This window comes from Anguilla anguilla, chromosome 17, assembly GCF_013347855.1.
Source record: "Anguilla anguilla isolate fAngAng1 chromosome 17, fAngAng1.pri, whole genome shotgun sequence".
In the NCBI taxonomy this organism is placed as follows: domain Eukaryota; kingdom Metazoa; phylum Chordata; class Actinopteri; order Anguilliformes; family Anguillidae; genus Anguilla; species Anguilla anguilla.
The window spans coordinates 15,040,199-15,061,681 of NC_049217.1; the positions used below are offsets into that span (position 1 = coordinate 15,040,199).

At 43.8% G+C, this 21,483-nt stretch overlaps 1 protein-coding gene across 1 annotated transcript; it reads right to left on the minus strand.

The window, feature by feature from the left end:
- Window positions 1-283: 283 nt before the first annotated feature.
- On the minus strand, window positions 284-20,855 carry LOC118216395 (glycylpeptide N-tetradecanoyltransferase 1-like). The gene is made up of 12 exons (XM_035397496.1): window positions 20,667-20,855; window positions 17,216-17,324; window positions 16,820-16,964; window positions 16,279-16,397; window positions 16,092-16,183; window positions 9,828-9,944; window positions 8,719-8,889; window positions 8,054-8,162; window positions 6,509-6,679; window positions 5,766-5,933; window positions 3,216-3,353; window positions 284-2,364 (listed from the first exon to the last, which is right to left on the minus strand). Exons 1-12 carry the CDS (start codon window positions 20,816-20,818, stop codon window positions 2,344-2,346), a joined length of 1,512 nt encoding a protein of 503 aa, XP_035253387.1. The 5' UTR covers window positions 20,819-20,855; the 3' UTR covers window positions 284-2,343.
- Window positions 20,856-21,483: the final 628 nt, after the last annotated feature.

Below are 21,483 nucleotides of genomic sequence, written 5' to 3' on the forward strand. Positions count from 1 at the left end.
TTATTAATATTAATAATAAATTATATTCTATCATATTCACACACCTATCATATCCAGTCATAATAGTATTTTCATTTCTGAGTCTCAAATAGGCTTACATACCTGCATATATACGTTGGCGACCTCCACTGCAGACAATTAATTTTTCTTTTATAAAACTTTGTATAATTTACAATTTATTGAGTACCTTTTAACCTTTTACAGTATACAAATGACATTTTACATCTGCTGAATCATTGAAGTCTAGGCTGACATATGGGTACAACACAACTTTGAAACTAGGGAAGGTAGGGTATCTCCAGACCCAGGTATACTCAGAATTTCCATGTGGTGTCACCTCAAAAACAATGGATCAAATAAAGACACCTGCTCTGCCAATGCTCAGTGCAATCCTTGGCTTCTTATTCTGTCCAGCGTGCTTTTGCTTTGGAGCTTGTATCTCGTTGAAACAGTGTTCATTAAATTTAATACATTTCATTCATTAAGTTAGTTAATTTATTCCCAGCGTCACAGTCTCTTCTAGTGGTCCGCATCCAATAGAACAAGCGGGATCACAATTTTTATGTGTAACAATACTACATTTTTTTCTTCTCAATGATCAAAGGGTCAAAAGTTTAACTTCAAAGGGCAGTAGGGGCATGCAGAACAATATTTGCATATAAACACTGTTTGTAACCAACATTACACATCTGACAAATTGCTGAGCAGGGAACAACTATTCGTCATTCACTACTATTTAACAAATGAATGTGCCAAAGTGTCAAGAAACTGATTTAACATCTCAGAAAATTTGGGAGTGAAATTCCCTGGTGAAGCTGAACACAATTGCAGGAGACTTGAAAAACAAGTCCCTTTACAAACGATCGTGAAGAAATGATCATTCACAGATACCAATCCCAACCTCAAACCACTTCTAAATTTTTATTTAGCATAAAAACAAAAAACCCACACATCACATCTCCCCCTTCCCTGTAAACCCACACTAGCACTTTTCCACATTAGCATTTGTCCTCAGTGTTTCCGAGGATACACAAAGACATATTCAGAGCAGCGACTCGTACTTCTGCCAAATGCCAACCACCAATACATAAACGTTTTCCCCATACTCAATTTAATAAGTAGTATTAAATCTCATCAACCATCTCTCCACACAAACCATCCCCTCCAAACCCACGACAACCCCCCTCGCCCCCCCCCCCCTTCCCACCCCCGCACTCCTCTCTCCAGGCTATTAGCTAGCCCGCTCAGCTCCAGGGCCCTTCACTGGACAAACGACCCTCAAAAGGAGGTCTTTGTCAGCTTGATTATCTGCGAGATTACAGACGCCATGACTGTGACAAAATCAGTGAAGACGGCGTGGAAAACAAAAAAAAAAAAGAAAAAATAAAGAAGCTCAAACATTTCATAGTTCAGTGAAGAGAGCTTGGCTCCTCTGACATTCACTAGCGTTGGCGCTACAGGAAGAGGACTGGCGAACGCGGAGAGAGAGAGAGAATAGTTTAAATCCGTTTAGGACAAGAAAGCAATACAATTAAATAAATTAAAAAACAAACATCTTACAGAAGCCCTTGTATTGTGTCCACTTTGGGTGTTTATTTAATTTCTCTTTTACTTGTTTAGATTTTTTTTTTCTTCTAAAACTTTCGCTGAAGAGGACAGTAAGACTGTTGTTGCAAAAGCGATCCAAACTCTGCAGGAAAAAAGCGATTTGCATGTGTGTGTATGCATGTGGACGTGCGTGCGTGCGTGTGTGGTGGATTACTGAATATGGTGTGTGTGGTTCAGTAGTTATAATCTTCAGTTTCTGATGTTATGACACGGTGTATGTGTGTATCACAGTAGTGACAAGGTCCATTTGTTGATGTCCAGGATGGAACATATAATACCTTCATTTGATGCTTGTGTGTGTGTGTGTGTGTGGAACAGTAATGAATGGGTTCACATGCTGATGTACAGTATAGAAGATATAATGGCATCATTGTGTGTGTGTGTGTGTGTGTGTGGGTATTTGGTGTGTGTGGTACAGTAGTAATAGCGTTCAGTTGCTAATATATGGCATGATGAATGTCAGTACGGTGTGTGTATAATACAAGAGTGACTCGGTTCACTTGCTGATGTACAGGATGGAAGATACAATGGCTTTAGCTCCATGCGAGGAAGGGGAAGGGGCAGCCCTCCCCCCACCCTGCCAACAGCAGCAGTGCAGGTCAAAGGTCAAAGTCAAAGGTCAAAATTAAAAATGGGCGGTGGGGTTCTCTTCCCTGAAGAGGAAAGTCCATCATTCCATTATCCAGGTGCTAAGTGCACGGCGTGGCCTCCCGATTTGGCTGTGGCAAGAGGACATCACTGCAGCACCAGGCCGACCTGAGGGCGACATCAGCAGCAAGCAGGCGCTCGGTTAGCCTCGCTCAACACTTCCATTAATTTCCATGCAAACGCGTCAGTCACCCTTCTGCAAGGGGCTCGATGTTCAGCACAGAAACAGGTCTTTACTGCCCAGCAGAGAGTTGGCCATACATTTACCATGCAATTTTCCTGAAATAATGTATTTATTACACACTACGTAACACAATGCTTAAACTAAGTGTGTTCTATATATTCAGTTTTCTGTCACTAAAGTGAGGTGTGTTGACAGTGCAGATTCAGGCTTGGATACATTGAAATGCATCAATTACTAGTACATTTTTTTCATTTCGAACCATCAAAGGGTTTTGTGATTAAGGCTGCGCTGGCTGCATTTGCCCCTCAGGGCACCAGTTGATCGGCGCTGGTTTAAAGTATCTCCCCAAATGAATGTTTTAACTGAAAGCTAGAACACTAAGTTCTAGACCACAGCTGCCGACCACAACAAGTGTACATTTTCCAGAGGGTGTTGAGACTATATATGTGATCCTTGCCAGGCCTTACGTATAAAGGAGGGGATTTTTGTGTACATGGTAGTATTCAAAACTACAATTTCTGCATGGTGAAACCAAAATGTATGAAAAAACCCTAATTAAAGCTGATAATCTGCATTTGAACCACAGGTAAATTGCTTGATTACAAATCTAAAATTGTGGAGTACAGAGATAATTCAAGGAAAAATATGACCGCATATCCAAACAATATGTTAGGCACTGAATATTTCTGCACATATTCACAAAAATTTTTTGGGGATGTGATGGTGGGGGGGGGGTGGGGGGTGGGGGGGGGGCAAAGGCCCTCATATACTGCACCTTCTCCGGGTTCATGCTGGGGCACTTCCAATTGTACAGGTAATACTGCAGATTCCCGTCCCCAATGCCAAACTTCAGCTTCTCCAGGAACGTCTTGTTCTCCATCAGGTCTAGTGCATTGAAGACGTCAAACCCTTTCTGAACGCAGAAAACAAGAGAGAAAGAGAGAAAGGGGTGAGGAGAAGCAAGCCTAACTGACTTCTTGCCAAAACCGTGGACCTGCTCTGGACAACATACCCAACGAGCCACAGAAAACGTGTTCACCAAAACCAACTCAAGCCCCTTTTTCCACTGCACAAAACCATCCGGAACCATCCGCACCCAGGATCTGAAACCTCAGTAGTTCCTGGAACGCGTTCCAGTTTCTTTTTCCACTGAACTTAGTGAACCGTGATTAGTATTGGGGAAGAAATGATGAAAAAAAGAAAACCCTTGTTTTACACGGTTTAACCATCCCTTGCATGGTATTTTGAGAAATTCTCTCTGGACTGTAAATCACTTCGTATATCACGCTCCGCTACTGTTTTCGAACACGAGGGTGAAACGGAGAGTGCAGGGAGCCTCACAGGCAGGTTCGGCAACATTCCACACACGAAGCGCGGATAACGAGCTTAGCAGCGTTTTCGGAATAATTACGCAGCAACCTTGAATCGGAAGCACCAATATCGCAGATTTTACATAAGCTAACACCCATGGGTTTACTTCTTATTTCTTACAGTTCTACAGCTGTTGTTATTACTGACATATCTAATGCAGCACAGTATGTGTCAAATGTGTTAAACGTTATGCTAGCTATGAATAAGTCCCTGCGCACCGCATTCATTCGTGTACTAGCCTACCTGCCAAAACACCGTCCGATTTACAGAATGATTACAAATAATAGCCGAGTTTTCTCTCTCCACTATCGTTTCGTGATTTAGTGGCCATTGGAACAAAATGTAACAAAAATGCTGGTATGCCCATGTTATACAATCATGTTTTACCTTCGCTGGAATAATATTTTAAGCAGCCATAGCATGTCTAAATAAATTATTTCAGTGTATTCTGTGTATAGCTTGTTGTCACGAGTCCTAGTTTGACCTAACATCACTCTGTGACCCAGCCTATGCTTACCGAGTGAACTGGACGTAATGAGTTCATGGCTATGAACAACTGTCACATAATGTGTATTGTACCTTCTCGGACCTGTGTTTTGTAGTTGTTCCAATGAACTTCCGTACGCACTTATCGTACGTCGCTTCAGATAAAAGCGCCCGCCAAATGAATGCAATGTAATGCAATACACGTGCAAACGCACTGTATCCGCTACGAACGAGCCTGTCGTTTTCCCATCAAAGCTCCTTTCGCCTTTAGCACCACGTAGCGCATGCTAATTCTGCAGAGGTTTAGTCATTCACGGCGTGCCGACAGCCAGCTCTCGAGCACAAGACAGCTCTTTGTCTCAATTACTGGACTCGGCTCACGACCTTGCCACTGGTCGCATTTATTTTCTTGTCCGTAAAAGCGACAGATGACTCAGTTTATTGTGTCAAACGTTTAGTATAAGGCGGATGACTGCTGGGAAACAGAAACTGTCGCTGCTTTCGTTTTCCATAAAATGGAAGAAAATGAGCAAAGCAAAGCAGCCTACAGATACCCTGATAAATACAAAAGCAAAGAACGGATGGTCCCTGCAACCATGCAAATTATGCTTCACAGCAAATAGCCTTTTGATATTTTTTTTCGCTGGATGACAGTTAGCTTGCGCAGAAGGACATAGTAGGATAGCATGTGTGAATTCTACAGCTGTCAGCTATTTAGTCGTTACATCCATTTTATGCTCCCTTACCAATCTGTGAAACAGAACATCTGGTAGACATAAACTTTTTTCTTTCTTCCCACCAAAAATGGAACCCATTTCTACATATTTGCTAAAATACTATGAGTATATCCAAAACATAAGGGCTGTAGATGTCCTAACATGAAAAGATTATTCTACGGGCAATTTTGAGTAAGTGTAGCTGACAGTCCGGAGATAATCTACTCGATCAATTTCTTGTCAGTCCACTTAGAGCTAATTCTCGTCAGTGCCTTGTTACAATGTAAGATTAGCCTGATCTAATTTATACCATCTCCTGTGATTAGCTTATTATCGATTGTTCAGTCTTGTTACATTGAGGATGTTCTGCTTAACAATGGCCTACTGGTTTGGTTTAATATTAGCCTGTCAGCTAAATGAGTACAGGCAACGTAATTTTCCTCTGCACCAACAAAGATCAAATGCAATGACAGAACCTGCTCAACGTGCAAATCAAAGAGAAAAATCATTTGCATCGCTGTTCATTTGAGTGTAACCTAACCTCCCTCAAACTGCAAATTCACCCCCCCCCCTCCCCACCCCCACCCCCATTTTCCCCCAGGACACACGGTGTTGTGGGTAACGGTTAATATTTGGGTGACGCGACGTGGCGGCTTTTTGTTCTTTGGCATACGCCCCGTGTCGCGTTTGGTCCGGGAGCTTGAAACGTCCGGGTGTTATCGCTTTGGGATTCCGGAACGTTCCGGTCTCACCGATTTGGCCAGGATGAGGGCGTCGCCCATCAGGTCCAGCAGGGGCGTGGTCGTGTGCACGTTGTAGAAGGAGTACGCCGCCTTCAGGCTGTGGTGCACCGGGTGGTTCATGATGGTGGAGGGCAGGGTGTAGAAGCTCAGGACGTCCGTCACCACGCCCTCCTGGTTCTGTAGCAGAAACAACACGGTTACTGTGATAAGCATGATAACAGCACACTGGATAACCAGCACAGTTACTCTGATTGACACACTATGATATCAGCACACTAGATAACCAGTACAGTTACTCTGATTAACACACTATGATATCAGCACACTAGATAACCAGTACAGTTACTATGATTAACACACTATGATATCAGCACACTGGATAACCAGTACAGTTACTCTGATTAACACACTATGATATCAGCACACTGGATAACCAGCACAGTTACTCTGATTGACACACTATGACATCAGAACTCTGGGTATCAAATAACAAAACTTATCAGTATCGGATTGGTATCAGCAGATACTGAATGTACAGTACTCGGATCGGATCGGGAGACAAAAAAATTGGATCGAGCACCCCTAATCAACACAACATGACATCAGCACTCTGTCTACCATCACAGTTGCACTGATGAACACACTAATCCATGCATGAGCCTCCACTGGCGTAGACATCAAAAGACAGCCCAGTTGTGTGAGACTGTGGTGCAGTGTTGCTAGGCACCGCCGTTGACGGACAGCTGACCCACCTCCACCAGGAAGGTGTCGATGATGTTTTCCCTGGGCAGCAGCCAGTGCTCCACCTCCTCCGGACTCAGCACGGGCGTCAGGTGGAACAGCCGCAGGTACTCCCCCAGGAGCCTGTGCACCGCCCCCACGTCCTTCTGGGTCATCGGCCGCAGGCCTGCCGTTTTGGGGGCCTGGGTGGGGGGGGGCGGACACCGTCAGAGTGGCAGAAAGAGAGAAATTATTAGAACAGAAATCTGGCACAGCACAAAAACACAGCCAGAGCACAGCTATGGCCCTTCGCAGCTTCCTGCGTGTATGAGCGCAGTGGCACAATGACACAACACAGGTTACAACACAAGCTACAACACAGGCTATAACACAGTCCTGCTGACCGACTGAACACTGTGGTCCAAGACGTATACATGCAGGATGGTTTACAGATTACAGCAAACCATCTACTGCTCAAACCCACAAAACAATGCAAATGGCACCCACAGCTCCAGCAGGGTGAAATTAACAAACAGTGCTAGCACCCCAATTACCATACAGTCCCCACACCCACCGTCACCACAACAGGCTTGATTTCCGCAGGCTCCGGTCCTGTTATTCACCACGGTTGGGTAATTATAATAAAGGAAAATTAGAGCGGTTTGGGGAGATCTGTCGGTATGTAAGAAGCTCTTTGCTATATTTCGCTAAATCAGTTCGTCATTCCGTGTGTTGATGCAGTACCGTATTTGCAATTCAGAACAGAACCGTGCCACTTTCGGTCCTGTTCATCAAAAAAAACAATGCTTCCCAATATTATTTTATTAATTCAGAATAAAAGTTTTCGTCTGAACTCGGTCGCACGCTGCGGATTAGAGATCACTGTTGACCGCGTACGCGTGCTGATTTTTTAAATAGACGCACTCGGTAGTCGCGTGCGTATACGTGCGACCAGGACAAAACGCGCAATCAAACTCTCTGTAAATCAAGCACAGCCAAAATAACGGTCATGTCTCCCAGACCGACCGTGACTCCTACAGAGTAACAGCACAGAAAAAAATAAGAGGCTACGGATCCTGCTTCGCACGCGAAGAAATCTATGCTTAACCGATAACAGAGAAGAGTCCAAACAGTTCATGTTAACTGGATTAATATAGACTGAAGTTAGATAATATTTGCTTAGTCCCGTTTGTGAGTCACAGAGGTAAGGCTACGTGCCATCTGTCACTGCTAGGACACTCCTGCCTTTCGTTGCGTTAAAGCAAAGTCCATGCGTAAAAAAAGTTTCATTTTTTTGTGTAAATACTGCAAATTTTCAAGTAAATACTCTCATCAGCGTATTTGAAAACATTTGAAGGCAGAACACACGTGGCACGCCCTTAAGTCATTTTTCTTTTTTTATGGGGTTTTTGTCCATGTGGTCTAACCGAGCAGAAGGATTTCACAAGTTAACGCAGGTGTCTCATAACTCTAAAGACAGCTTTAGTAGGTTCCATGGTGTTCGAAAGGGCACTCACTAAAACACAAGACAGCAGACTACAGTGTTACACGCCACCAGGGGGCGCCAGTGCACTGACCTCGGGCAGCCGGTACAGTTTCATGGTCCGTTGCATAGTCATGTTCCTGCTTAGGTGCGAAAACTTCACCTCGATTAACTTGCGCGGGTTCAGAGATCGGTGCCAGTACCTGTCGACACAGACAATGCCAGTTTCCACTCAGCGAAATCAAAGTGTGCCAGTCCAAACTTGTGTGTGCGCGTGGGCGCAATGCGCTTACAGGTGAAGTGTGTGTCATCGCACAACTGCGTGTGTAAGGAGGATCAGTGTGCGTGAGGGTCTGTGTGAGTGACTAACAACACACCTGCAGGTGCAGCTGTGTGTGTGTGTGAGCTTGGGTGCGTGTGAGAATGCCTGTGTGAGAATGTGTAGTGTAGCATAGTGGGCAAGGAACAGGGATTGTAACCCGAAAGGTCACAGGTTTGATTCCTGGGTAGGATGCTGTCATTGTACTCTTGAGCAGGGTACTTAACCTGCATTGCTTCAATGTAAATATATATATATATAAATACATATATATCCAGCTGTATAAGTGGATGCAATGTAAATGCTATGTAAAAAGTTGTGTAAGTCGCTCTGGATAAGAGCATCTGCCTAATGCCTGTAATGTAATGCGTAAGAATTAGAAAGAGAGACAGAGAGAGATTACACACTGCTGTGTACCTGAGGGGCAGCGTGACACGCACCTGCAAGTGCCGACGGGTTTGGGCAGGACCACGCCCGCGGTGTAAACCGCCTGGAAGATGCCCTCCAGGTTGACCCGCCGAGTGATTTCCCGGATCAGGACTGGGGCCACGCGCTTGGAGCGCAGCTTCTTGTGCACGCACAGGAAGTTTATCTCCACCATCTTCTTCTCTCTGTACGGGAGAGCAGGGCAACCGCGTTAGACACGACTGACTCTGTATGGGAGAGCAGGGGCACAGCGTTAGATACGACTGACTCTGTATGGGAGAGCAGGGCAACAAATTTAGATACGACTGACTCTGTATGGGAGAGCAGGGCAACAGCGTTAGATACGACTGACTCTGTATGGGAGAGCAGGGCAACAGCGTTAGATACGACTGACTCTGTATGGGAGAGCAGGGCAACAGCGTTGGATACGACTGACTCTGTATGGGAGAGCAGGGCAACAGCGTTAGATACGACTGACTCTGTATGGGAGAGTGTTAGATACGGGGACATTAAATAGTGTTTGGCATCTAGAATAAAACTCTGAATTATCCTTTTGCTGAAATTGAACATAAATTTTGTGTTTATTCTCATGTTCATCACAGTCAACAGTCCATTTTTACAGCAAGTCGTCCTTGAACTGCGCAGACAGGCTCAAGAGTTTATCGCCAAACTGTAAACCCGAAGCTGAAAAAATGAATTACTCTCCCGTGAGACAACACACACAAGCTGGCCGCTAAAACGCTATCACTCAGTTTTAGTACTGGCACGCAACACAAACCAACAAAGGGCTCCAGCAGCAGACAGACAAGGCATTCCCCAAGTGTAAGAGTATGTAAGACACGCAGAGCCATACTGACATGTCATACATGCAAGAGTGTGTAAGAGAGGTAAGGAAGTGTCATAGATGTAAGTGTGTGTAAGAGCGGTACTGACGTGTCATAAATGTAAGAGTGTGTAAGAGAGGTAAAGACGTGTCATAAATGTAAGAGTGTGTAAGAGAGGTAAGGACGTGTCATAGATGTAAGAGTGTGTAAGAGAGGTAAGGACGTGTCATAGATGTAAGAGCGTGTAAGGGCGGTACTGACGTGTCATAGGTGTAAGAGTGTGTAAGAGCGGTACTGACGTGTCATAGATGCGGATGTTGGCAGGGATGGCGCTGATGAAGCCCACCAGTTTCTTGTTGGAGTTCACACGCACACCACAGTGCCACTGCGGCAGCCAGCCTGGGGGGCGCAGAGCCCTGGGGGGGGGGGGGGGGGGAGAGGGGACATACATATCACATATACTAATAATAATAATAATAATAATGTATAGCACTTATTGTACACAGAGTACATTCAAAGGACCATAAGAATACCACATTACAGTAGTCTAGTCTGCTTGTAATAAATACATGTGCAACCTTTTCTGCTTTGGGAGCAGATAATAGTAGTCGCACTTTCTTGCTGTTTCTCAGAAGGTAAGAGACACCCTTAAAAAAAGTGTTATAACAATTACCCATGTGCAAATCTTTTTGAGATTTGCTTTTCAGATTTAACACGGTCAACTTATTCTCCATGTCCAGTCTGGGCTTTGGAGCCAATAATAAGGATCCCAGTCTTATCCTCATTTAATGTTAAAAGGATGTAGGATTTAACACCTAACAGATAGTTCACAAGAGTGTTCAGACCGGGGTCCTCATTACTGTTCACGGAGAGGCAGAGTTGCATGTCATCACTATATAAGTGGAAGGACAGGTTTTGCTTGCGGCAGTCTTGAAGTTGGAATGTAAATTGAGGACAGGTGAGGGCACAAGATGGAGCCTTGGGGAACACCACAGCAAATAGGAACATGACTGGATGAGGACTCCCCAAAAGACACATAAAACTGCCTGTCGGGTAAGTTCGACTCTAACCAGGGTAAAATAGCATGCACAACCCCAACCCAGTCTCTTAGGTCAATTAGAATATCATGATTAACTGTATCAAAGGCTGAACTTCAGTCAAATAATACCAAGATAGAGCACTTTCCAGCATCTGCATTCATTAAGAGGTCGTTGGTCACTTTACGTTCAGCCGTTTTAGTGCTTCTAAAACCTGATTCTTGGGAGCTCATAAAAGTAAAAGTAAATATAGGTTTATATAATCCAAGCACAGCACTGATTGAAGGAGTGATCACTACACCTAGTGTTGAGGATGAGATCCGAGTTCCAACGTTAGCAAATTTGTAATTAAAAATAAGAGAAACTTTGTTCCGGAGAGGAGTGCAAATTCACATTGGAGGGAGGATTAACAACCCGGTAAATTGTTTTGAACCTGATCAATTGTTTGGAACCAAGACATTCTAAAAATAGTACAACTTTAGAGTCAAAGGCTTTTCATGTTTTTGTTTTATCTGAGCTTTCACTAGGAAGCCAACTTTTATTAAAAGGCTCTTTGAAGATGCACTCAGAATACGCTGAGAATATGTAGATCATCAGGAACACTTTTCAAGATGGCAGACATATTCTTGAGAAAGATCGGTCCAGTGAGAACGCCAATTCATATACAATGCCTTGCAAACACATACGGTATAGACCTTGATCAATTCTCACATTTTAGCAAATTACAAATGATACATTGAAGTTCTGTTCTGTGTGATATTTTATTTAAAAACAATAAAACTCAAAAGTCATTATTTTAAATTGACATTGGTTTTAAAAAGTATTTTAAAAGGAAATATGCCGTTTGCATAAAACAAGTTCTCAGGAAGCTCACATAGAAGTGGAACATGGAAGTTTACATAGATGAAAATTAGCCCTAATGAGGGTACAATTGCCTTACCACTGGCCTCTGCCTGTGAACAAAGTAACTGTCATTTTCAAGATTTGTTTAAGGACCATTGGTCGGGCTGAGAATCGGAAGGACAAGTGAGAAAAAGAAGACTAAACAGCATTCTATGGAAATTAGAGATAAAAAAAATAATACAAACACATAAAATTGGAAAACTGGAAAAAGCAGTTTCCAGAGTCCATCCACAAGAAGACTTGTGAGGGATGGCATGGAGAGGCCAACAATCACTTTGAGGGTGTAGAGGGGAGTCAAACTGGGACCCAGAAAAGGCTGGCATTTGAATGAGCCTGGGGGCTGGGACTCATCCTGTACTTCAAAAAACCCGAGAGCCTTGTGATAAAACAATAGGTTACTCGGACTCCCTCTGGATGAGCAGGCCGTTGGCTCTCTGGAATGTTAAGCCGCGTTTCCACCAAAAGTACCCGGAACTTTTAGTCCCAGGAACTACTTTTCAAGGAACTAAAAGGTTCCTTCAGCCCATGGTTGTCTGCGTTTCCACCGCGGTCTAAAGTCCCGCGAAGATTAGGCAAATTAGCCCACTGACGTATGAAAAAGCGACGTTGTCGTCGGTCCATCTGTCCTATGATTTCTTCTGTAACCCCATACTACCACTGAAGTGGCCTACATTATTTTCTAATAACCGGGACAGCCCGGAGGGGTTTATTCCACTTATATACAACGGGTTACCAACAATGATTATATATGGTTACTTTTGTATTTATTGATTTTTATCGATTTAATCACCTGGAATTGAAATATTTTTCTGCAGCCGTTTGGGCATATTTTACCGTTGTCAAGCAAAACTGTCGTTGGTAGTTGAACTTGGACCGTTGTTATGCAACAAATAGGATATAACAGGCCAATAGTCAGAGTGTAACTGTTTTATATATCCTCTCAAACACATTCATTATGTTTTTATACGAATATTCGCTTTCATGTCTTGACATCCGAAGCGACAGTGCATTCACATTTCCAATATAACTGGCAACAACAGCAGAAAACATGCACACGTTGTAAACAATTTGCTGTTTGATTACTTTCTCATCGTCAATCGCAAAATTACAAGAATAGAACGAAAACTCGGACTCGCGTGAAAATTTAAATTAGTAGTGGTACAGCCACCGTTTGCTTTCCTTCCAAGTTACTGCTAGCCGAGCAGCGAAGTGTGCCCTCCAGATGCGAACTATGCACCATAAATTAGTCCACAGTCTTCCTGTTCTTTTTGTGGAATTGAAGAATGGCAGAGTAAAATTACGGCAGTCTGAAAAAGATAAAGGGACGATTACCAGAATTAACCTGTTATTTTACCCTGACAAAAAGTGCAGAAGGTGATTTCCAGTTTGCTTTTACTGTATCACCAATGTGAATTACGCAGAACTACCGCATACCTCACATAACTGTATCAAACGTTTTGAGTCAATTACAACGGGCTAACAAAGAAAATCCGGAAGAAAATATTCAGCAACCGAATTAATCCGTTTGAATGTTTTGGTACGTAATATACTGTCTCAGCACGAATGCTTAGCATTTTATAAAACGAATACTAAAGCAAGAAAAGAATAGAAGAGCGCACGTTATAATTCCAAGACGTTGGCAGGCTATAACCAAAACTAGGCTACTGCGCCGCATAACATACAAGTTTGATCTGAAGTTATTATGGAAATAAATATTTTTGCGGCTGCATATTTTTAAACATGGCGGCTGAAAATAAACACAAAAAAATGCTGCGGAGTACTCGATCAATCAGAAATGTTCAGCGCTGCAAGCTCCACCCAAAAGGTTCCTGTACTTTCGGAAAGTACTACCCCCCGAGCAGGAACGTTTTTGGGGGTAAAATAAAGCCCCCGGAACTAAATTTAGACCCTAGTTCCTGCGGTGGAAACGCGACTTTTCCCTCTGGACAAGACTGAGATAAGGGGAACTGGACTATTTGTCTATGGTTGTGTGAGCAGGCCGTTGGCTCTCTGGAATGTTGCCATCTGGACAAGACTAAGATAAGGGGAACTAGTCTCTTTGTCTATGGTTGTGGGTGTGTGTGTTTTGGGGCCATTAAGGGTGAAAAGATCATCAGGCCTCTGGCAAAATGGTGGGGCAACTACTCTTGACATTACCACAGTGCCATTATGTGGGCCCCTCTATCATTACACTTTTTATTTCTTTTCTGGATCAGGACTCTAAACCGTCTGTTTATAATATTGACAAACCCCGTAAAACCTTACAAACCATGCACATGTTTTCATTATATTGCTGTATTATGCCTTATGTAGTAATAACATGGATTGCATGTAAAATGGTTCAACAAAAGGGTATTTTCATGACAACTGCACCATAATATTACATCCCCTTGACATGTTTGGAATGGACGTATTCAGGGAAATTCAAGAAATTAAATGAAATATGTTTCATACCAAATAAAATTTAATAAAACATAGTTTCAGAAACTCAGGGAAAAACTATCACAATGGAATGTCCTCTCTGGTAATCATTTCCTTTTCCCAATCTCCCCACTAATTGTTTTGACAACAGCCTCCAAACGGTGGGGGCCTAAATTCCAGATTTTATCATTCGTCCAGGTTAATTTATGGCAATGCCGCCTAGATCAAACGCGGGATTTGGCTTAAAAGGAAGGGAGACAATCCTGTCGAGGAAGATCGTAATCGACTTCCCACACTGCGCATACTCTGTGTTCCGTGTGTAGCTGAACAGGCTGGGTAAGAACTTTTTACTCTGTATATATGTTCAAGAAGTTTCGTATTTTAGAATTGATTGTGAATTCTAAGCTGCCTGTTAATAAATTCTTCTTATTTTTAACTTGCGTGGTCTTCATGACTCTAATCCATTTTATACTCTTTTCAGCCGAAATTCTGATTAAATACTCAGGGGGACAATTCTGACTAAGACCTACTGATCAGGGGTCTAGTACAGCGAAAGTCTTTAGTGAGGTCCTCAAGTTAGATAGGCGACCACGATCTGCCCGCTAACGGGATTTGTGTTGTATTGGTTCTGGAGTTTTTGGCCCTTGGGCGTTATACGTCGGTTCTTGTCAAATTTGCCTTAAGGAGCCCGATAAATGCGCACTGTCCTGGGCTCATAACTGTCTATGCAAAAATGAATGCATGTATTATGGTGATATGGTGAGTCAGATAATTACGAGAGTAAACCCTAGTAACCGTTACGCTTACTTGCTGTGGTCATGGATATATTTGATGTGTTGTTCCGCTCATTTGTGAGTATTCTGATGCTCCCAGTCCGGCGACAAGTCAGATATATCTCTGATGACAACATAGCCCCGTTTGTGAACGGAGAGTAATAAGAATGTTACTGGTCCGTTTCAGGCCAGTCTTAAGCGGGATATGAAGCGGCGCATTCATATCTGACCCGTGGCGACGGATCCAGTGCATTCTTAAGTATAATTGTGCCCTGTTCTTACGAACAGAGGAAAAATAAATAACATCTCTGGTTTTGACTCACACCAGCCAAGGGAAAATACGCGGTGCCTTCCCCTCCAGCTACAAACCCTCATTGGTCTAGCTGTGAGGTGTTTACAAGGGAGGTCCAGTTCAGTGGCAGAGAGTGGAGTAAACCAGTCAACAATACTAAGGCCTTAGCATTAAACTGGCCTGCAGGTGACAAGAAAGAAACCATCACTGATAAAGAGCCATTACTGATAGTGATCCCAGCTAAGACGTGGGAAAAGGTTTTGTGGTAAAATGAGACCAGGACAGAGCTTTTTGGCCAAAGTTCAAAACGCTACGAGTGGCTCAAACCTGATCACTGCTCAGGAAACCCTACCCTATCAGAAAAGCGTGACAGCGTGATGCTTTTCATCAGCAGGGACTGGGCATCGAGTGAAAACTGAAAGGGAGACTGAATGAAGCAAAACACAGGGCGGCACTGCAGGAGAACCTGCTTCAGCTTGCGAAAGAACTGGAGCTTTGGGAGAAAGCTCAACTCTCAGCAGGACAGTGATCCCAAATACAAGGCCAAAGCAACACTGGAGCAGTTCAAGAACGAAAAGGCGAATATATTCTACAGCTGCCCAGTCCTCAATCCAATTGAGAACCCGCGGCTCGTTTTGATAAGTGTGGTCCACAAGTGTGAACCAACCAGACTCAACAACTTGGAGAAAATCTGCCAAGAAGAAGGGCAAAATCACTCCCAAACAATGTGCAACTCTGGTAGATACCGATCCTGAAAATGTTAGTGGTTCTTGCAGCAAAGGGGGGCTACCAAATATTAATTACTAATGCAAACAGCATATTTCACTTTTTTATTTCCCTTAAAATATCTGTTGACAAATAACTAATTTCGATTTGGAACATTTCCTGTTAGAGCACAAGAGTTTCCTGTAAAAATACTAATAGAAAAGTATGTGTAGCGCATCATTTATAATTCAACAAAAATGTGCATAAAACCAGACAAAGCTAATCTCAGGAAATGAGTTCACGTTTATCAGGTATTCAAAATGTGCATACATTCATGAGGTTTCACCGGTGTACTGTATGAGCCAATCAAATTCCACTGGCTGACAGGCCACACACTGGCCACGCCCCGACTGCAGCCGGGGCGGCACTCACCACAACAGGAACTCGGGGGAGTAGTCAAAGCGGAACATGTTGTCGTCGTCCTCCACATAGTTTTCATTTAGAAGGGTGTACAGCTCTTTCAACTGCGAGGAAGAGATGGAGAACGTTTAAACGCTCAAGTCCACCTTAAACAATGAGACGGGGGGTGTTTTGAGTGACGGACGGGCGGAGGGCTCACCACGGCAGCGTCGCCCAAATCTAGGGCGTCCCAGGAGAAGCCATGGGGGAGGCTGTAGGGCTCCTCGCGAATGTTGGCTTTGTCCGGCTCTATGCAGCCATGCGACGTCACCATCTCCCCTGGAAAACAAAACCAGCCCAATCAGAGAGCAAAAGAACACGGGTAGGCCCAATCACAGAGCAAGAGAGCACAGATGGGCCAATCACAGAACGAGAGAACACAGTTAGTCCAATCGAAGAGCACAGTCCCTTTCTCATTAAAACTGATAGATTCAAATGTTACACAGAGCAGGTGTCCTCAACCTTACCCAGAAAGGGCCGGTGTGGGTGCCGTCTTTCATTCCAACCAGTTACACACCTGATTCTACTAATCAATTACTAGAGTCTTGGCTAAGGACCTTGATTAGTAGAATCAGGTGTGTTTAGGACTTCATTGGGACGAAAGACTGCACCCAGAACGACCGTTTCTGGGAAAGATTGAGGACCCCTGCACAGAGCATTGTTCACTGTGTTCTTTGCTTGACCCATGGTGCGTTCCATACCTAGCTTGGGGACGGGCTGCGTGTCCCAGAACTGGTAGCTACGGCGAGTGGCCTCCTCGATGGTCTTGGCAGGGCCCTGGCCCACGGAGAAGAGCTCGATGGCCTTCTGGATCTCGTGCAGCTTGTCGGCCGGCAGAGAGTTCACCTGCGGAACGAGGACCGCGAGGCAGCCGGTCAGCGAATGACAGCAGACCCCAAACGCACGCGAGGAGACGGGCAAACGCACGCGGTGCGGGCGCGATGACACGCTCACACACGCGTGCGCTCCGACGTGCATGGACAGACAGAGAGCACTCGCCGGCGGCCACACACTTTAGCGTGCACGCACACACACACACACACACACTCCCTCCTGCGTACACCGCTATAGTACGGGAGCCCACAAGCGAAGCAGACCTTGGCCACTGAGTTCTGGGAAGAATCTGTGCCTCCGCTTTTATCCTTTTTCTTCTTCTGTCTCTTCTTTTTCTTCTTGGCACCGGAGTCATCGCCTGGGCTCTTGTCCCTTCAGAAAGAGGGCGAGAGACATTCTCAGCAGAGATATAGAAATTGGGGGGGTCAGTATCCATAACTGATATTTCTCCAGCCATACCGGCCAATAACAAAGCCTCCCAGTTTACACTACAGCACAAAAGTGTTCACCACTTGCCACTGGCTGGGGATAATCAAACTGCACTGACAACACAATGGGGTGGGGGGGGGGGGTGTTTCAGGGTGTGCCCCAAGTATTAATAGTGGAGGGGCTAAATTCACGAGCACCTCAACAAAATTATGAGAAAATACAATAAAATCTCAGACTCGGATCCTTTTTCAAGTTGCCGTAACAGCGCAGTTACGCAGCCTATACCGAGCGCACACCGGCTCCGTGCGTTTCCCTTAACTGCCAATCAAATATAGAAGGAAGAGAGAGAGAGAGAGAGAGAGAGAGAGAGCCAATCACGCCTGGTTCCCGTGGCTACAAAGTGCAGACCCCACCCACCCCGGTGGTGTCCGGGGTGAAAGAGGCCGTGTCCTTACAGAGGGACGCGGGCTAATCCCATTAGCGTCCGCGGATGGAGCGTGGCCACACTGAGCTGCGTTTGTATTGTAAGGTCAGACCAGATGGAGCATCATGTGACCCGCCCTCCTCCCCCCCCCAAAAAGGCAGGGGCACGGGGAAGTCAGCTTCCAGCACAGTGAAGAAGAACAGTAAACAAGGAAGTCATAACACTTCGACTGCTGTTCCGCATCCTTCCAAGCCATGTTCCTCTCTGGTCCCGCCCCATTTGACACCATGAGTGTGTTCCAGAGCACATTAGCACCCCTGTGTACACAGGCATCCATAACACATGGTGCAGGCCATCACAACTGTTGAGTGGACTGTATTTACATTTAGGCATTTAGTCTCTAATCACACCTCGCTCTTTTTTTTTTTTCTTTTACAGACAAGCCATTTATACGGCTCAGTATTTCCTGAAGTAATTCAAGATAAAAATTCAAGATCAAAGGTACAGTGGCTCTGGCCAACATGGGAGTTGAACTTGCAACCCTTAAGATACAAGCCAAGATCCACAACAGCAATGGTAACCTGCTGTCCACTCTGCAGTGACTGGCTGCAAGAAGAGCTCCAGGGTTGGGCCGAGACTTTCAATGAGTCAGGACTCTAGAAGTACAGCCAGCGTGTTGCATCCTGTCATTCACACAAGTCACACTAGGCTAGTAGGCTAGTTTGAACCAGCTTCGCTTAAATATGGGATAGCTGACAGTGTTATGCAGTGGGAGTGTGAATACCATCCCTGAAAACTGAATTGCGAAATGCCCCTGGTAGTGTGACAGCCACCACTGACTTTTATGTGACACTTATAAAAGGTGACAATAAAAGAACACAATACTGTAGGAAGTATTTAATATACTTCCTTGCATTTAATTTGTTGTGCTTTTTGCGCAAGTGTAGACTTGCTGACTTGCGCTTGGTTGAGAAGGTTACGATCAAATTGAAGAAAACTAGTTAGGCCTAATCTTCTGAGAAGACCACACATGCCCTTAAACTGGACCCGGGGCAGATTTTACATGAATTCAATTTTTGTTGCCAGTTTTAAAATTACAATCCTGTAAAAAAAAAAAAAAATCTAAACAAAGACAAAACTACACTGACAAATTCAGAAAGAAATGGTAGCCCCACGTAAACACTATATTAGACCCACACGTGAAAATGTCATGCTTGTAACTGCACATAAATTGTGGTTAGCTAAAGTTAGAGATGAATACTTTCACGATAAAATGCTAAATCATAAAATTAGGTTAGTGTTGAAAGGAAAAGTTAATAACAGCCCATATATTTATGCTATCAAAGCCAATGTGTTATGGTAAGAACTAAACATGCTAACTTCTGCGAATACACTCTAACTCGTTCTATTTAAGCAGTTTAGCTACTTAGACCAAATTGTCCCCTCGGGTAGTCCCTGTATGACCTTGAGTCGTTGACAGAACGCACTGACGAATAATGATGCTGTCTGAGCAAGGCCTTAGCCGCCCTAGTACATCTTTCTCTCGTCTTGAACACAAAGTCAAACAGCATTACCTGTTGTATGCTGCCGATAATAAAATTGCATGGCATACATTTCACAAACCGTTCAGATGAAAGACGAACCTTTCATGGCACTTATGTCGTTTAATGTTACCTTACAGTATAGGCTAACTATTCAGTATAACGTTAGCTAATGGAACACCAACCTAGTGGTGATAATTATGGTCTTAATTGTGGTCTTTTTATTTAAGACCATAATTTAAGTTAATTAGAGCTAACTTTAACTGCGCTTCGGCTAGTAAGTTAACGTCGTATCTAGCAGTACAAATGTGCAAAGCAACTTAGTCTACTGCAATGGCTAACATTTGAAATTAAACGGTTAGCCAGCAAATAACGGGTTCAACTACACTTCGTCTACATCAACCATCTAGCACTAGCTATAACTGTATGTGACCGCGTAAATAAATAACGGTGCATTGTTGTCTGGTCTCATTAGTTAGCGACATCAGTGAGTCATAGCATAGACCGGTTTTAGTCGTATGATTCATAGCTAACTGAAAGCCTCAGGCCACAGAATGTTATCGATAGCATAGCCTCGAAATCATCAGTGACATATAACGTGTTTGATAACGTAGGTAACATGAGCAGTGCAGATCGCTAGTTAGCTGAACTAGCTAACTTCTGGGGTTGGCCTGAAATAGGGGTTTCTCTGTTGTATTCTGTTGACAAGCTAATGACAAACTCTGTTTTGAAGCGCTCAAAATGAGAGAAATGTATTAATTATGCAACCACAGCTAACGTTAGCTGTGACGTTCCATACAAAGGATTTCGGCATTTAACAGAAGCTAGCGTTGCTATATTTTTCCTAGTTCCATCACCATATGGAAGCTAGCTAGGTTGGCTAACCCAGCCAGCCAGCTGTCATAGATTTTTGTCCTCTCCAAATCATTGTGCAGGATTCAACTCATGCATTAAAACGTTCAATAGCTATGCTACTCATGTCATGTCGCCAACAAGACAGTGCCATTGTACTCTATTTTTTCAGAAGCGTAAATTCCAAATTACACGCCTCGCGCATTTAATTACTTAAATCATGTTAGCCGATATTGAATCATTGAGGCTACAAAGCACCAAGACACACCCATATGAGGAACTGATAATACGATGGCCCAATCAGAAGCAAAAACAGGCTATCTATCAAGGCAACTCCCCAATGCAGTAACGCTAGGGGCGGGATTCCTTGGCATTAGGTTCCCTCAGCCCAGTTGTGCTTAAAAAAATTCCCAGTCAGTCGCGCCTGCGAAGATGAGAAATTTTCTTGAAAGGCGCCTCCGTCTTTACCCATCATCGAAGTGATGCTCCTCGTTTTCACAGTCGCTACAGTGAGCATGGTCCTCGTCTAGCTCTTCTTCTTTCTCCAGCTTCGGTGCTGTCTCATTCTCATCCGCCATCTTTAACCAGGAAGCCAAAAACGTAGAACGTGCTTGAACCATAGAGTTCAGTAGCCTGAACTAGTTCTGATTCTGAACTCTCCTTGCCTTGAAGTGTTTCGCACTGCATGCTAGACCATGTAGTCGTTTATGCGACACGTGGTTCATATCTCATTGGTTCCTTAGACTAATTATTTTCATGAAGCGGTCTTAAATAAGCCTTTTAAGCTAGTTCCCACAGCTTGTTTCATTTTATGAAATTCTGTTTCAATGTTATTTCATTCAACAAAACTTTATATAATATGGTGAAGTTGTCTGAAATGAACATACTCTCTGGGGGAAAATAGTTTGAAAGAAAGAACTAATATTTTTTAAATATTATGTATTTAAAAAAATATTAGTTTATTTAATATATATATATATATATCCCAGGCCAGCAGAAAGGCTATAGCCAGACGTTACAGCTATTCCGTTTCCCTTCTGATTGCTGCTGCGGAATATTCTGGAACAAAGCCTGTCAGGATGGCATGGCTCAGCATTTTATCACTTCTGGACATGAAACCAGCAACAAGAACTGCTGCAAGACTACTAAAGATTTATAATGCTGAAGGGGGTCAATCTCTTATGCCAAGCTGGTATCAGTCAAAAATGTTGAATTGTTGTTTTTTTCTTTTTCAGAGTGGATTAGTTAGTGACACCTGGAAACATTTGAATATATACTGAAGCTG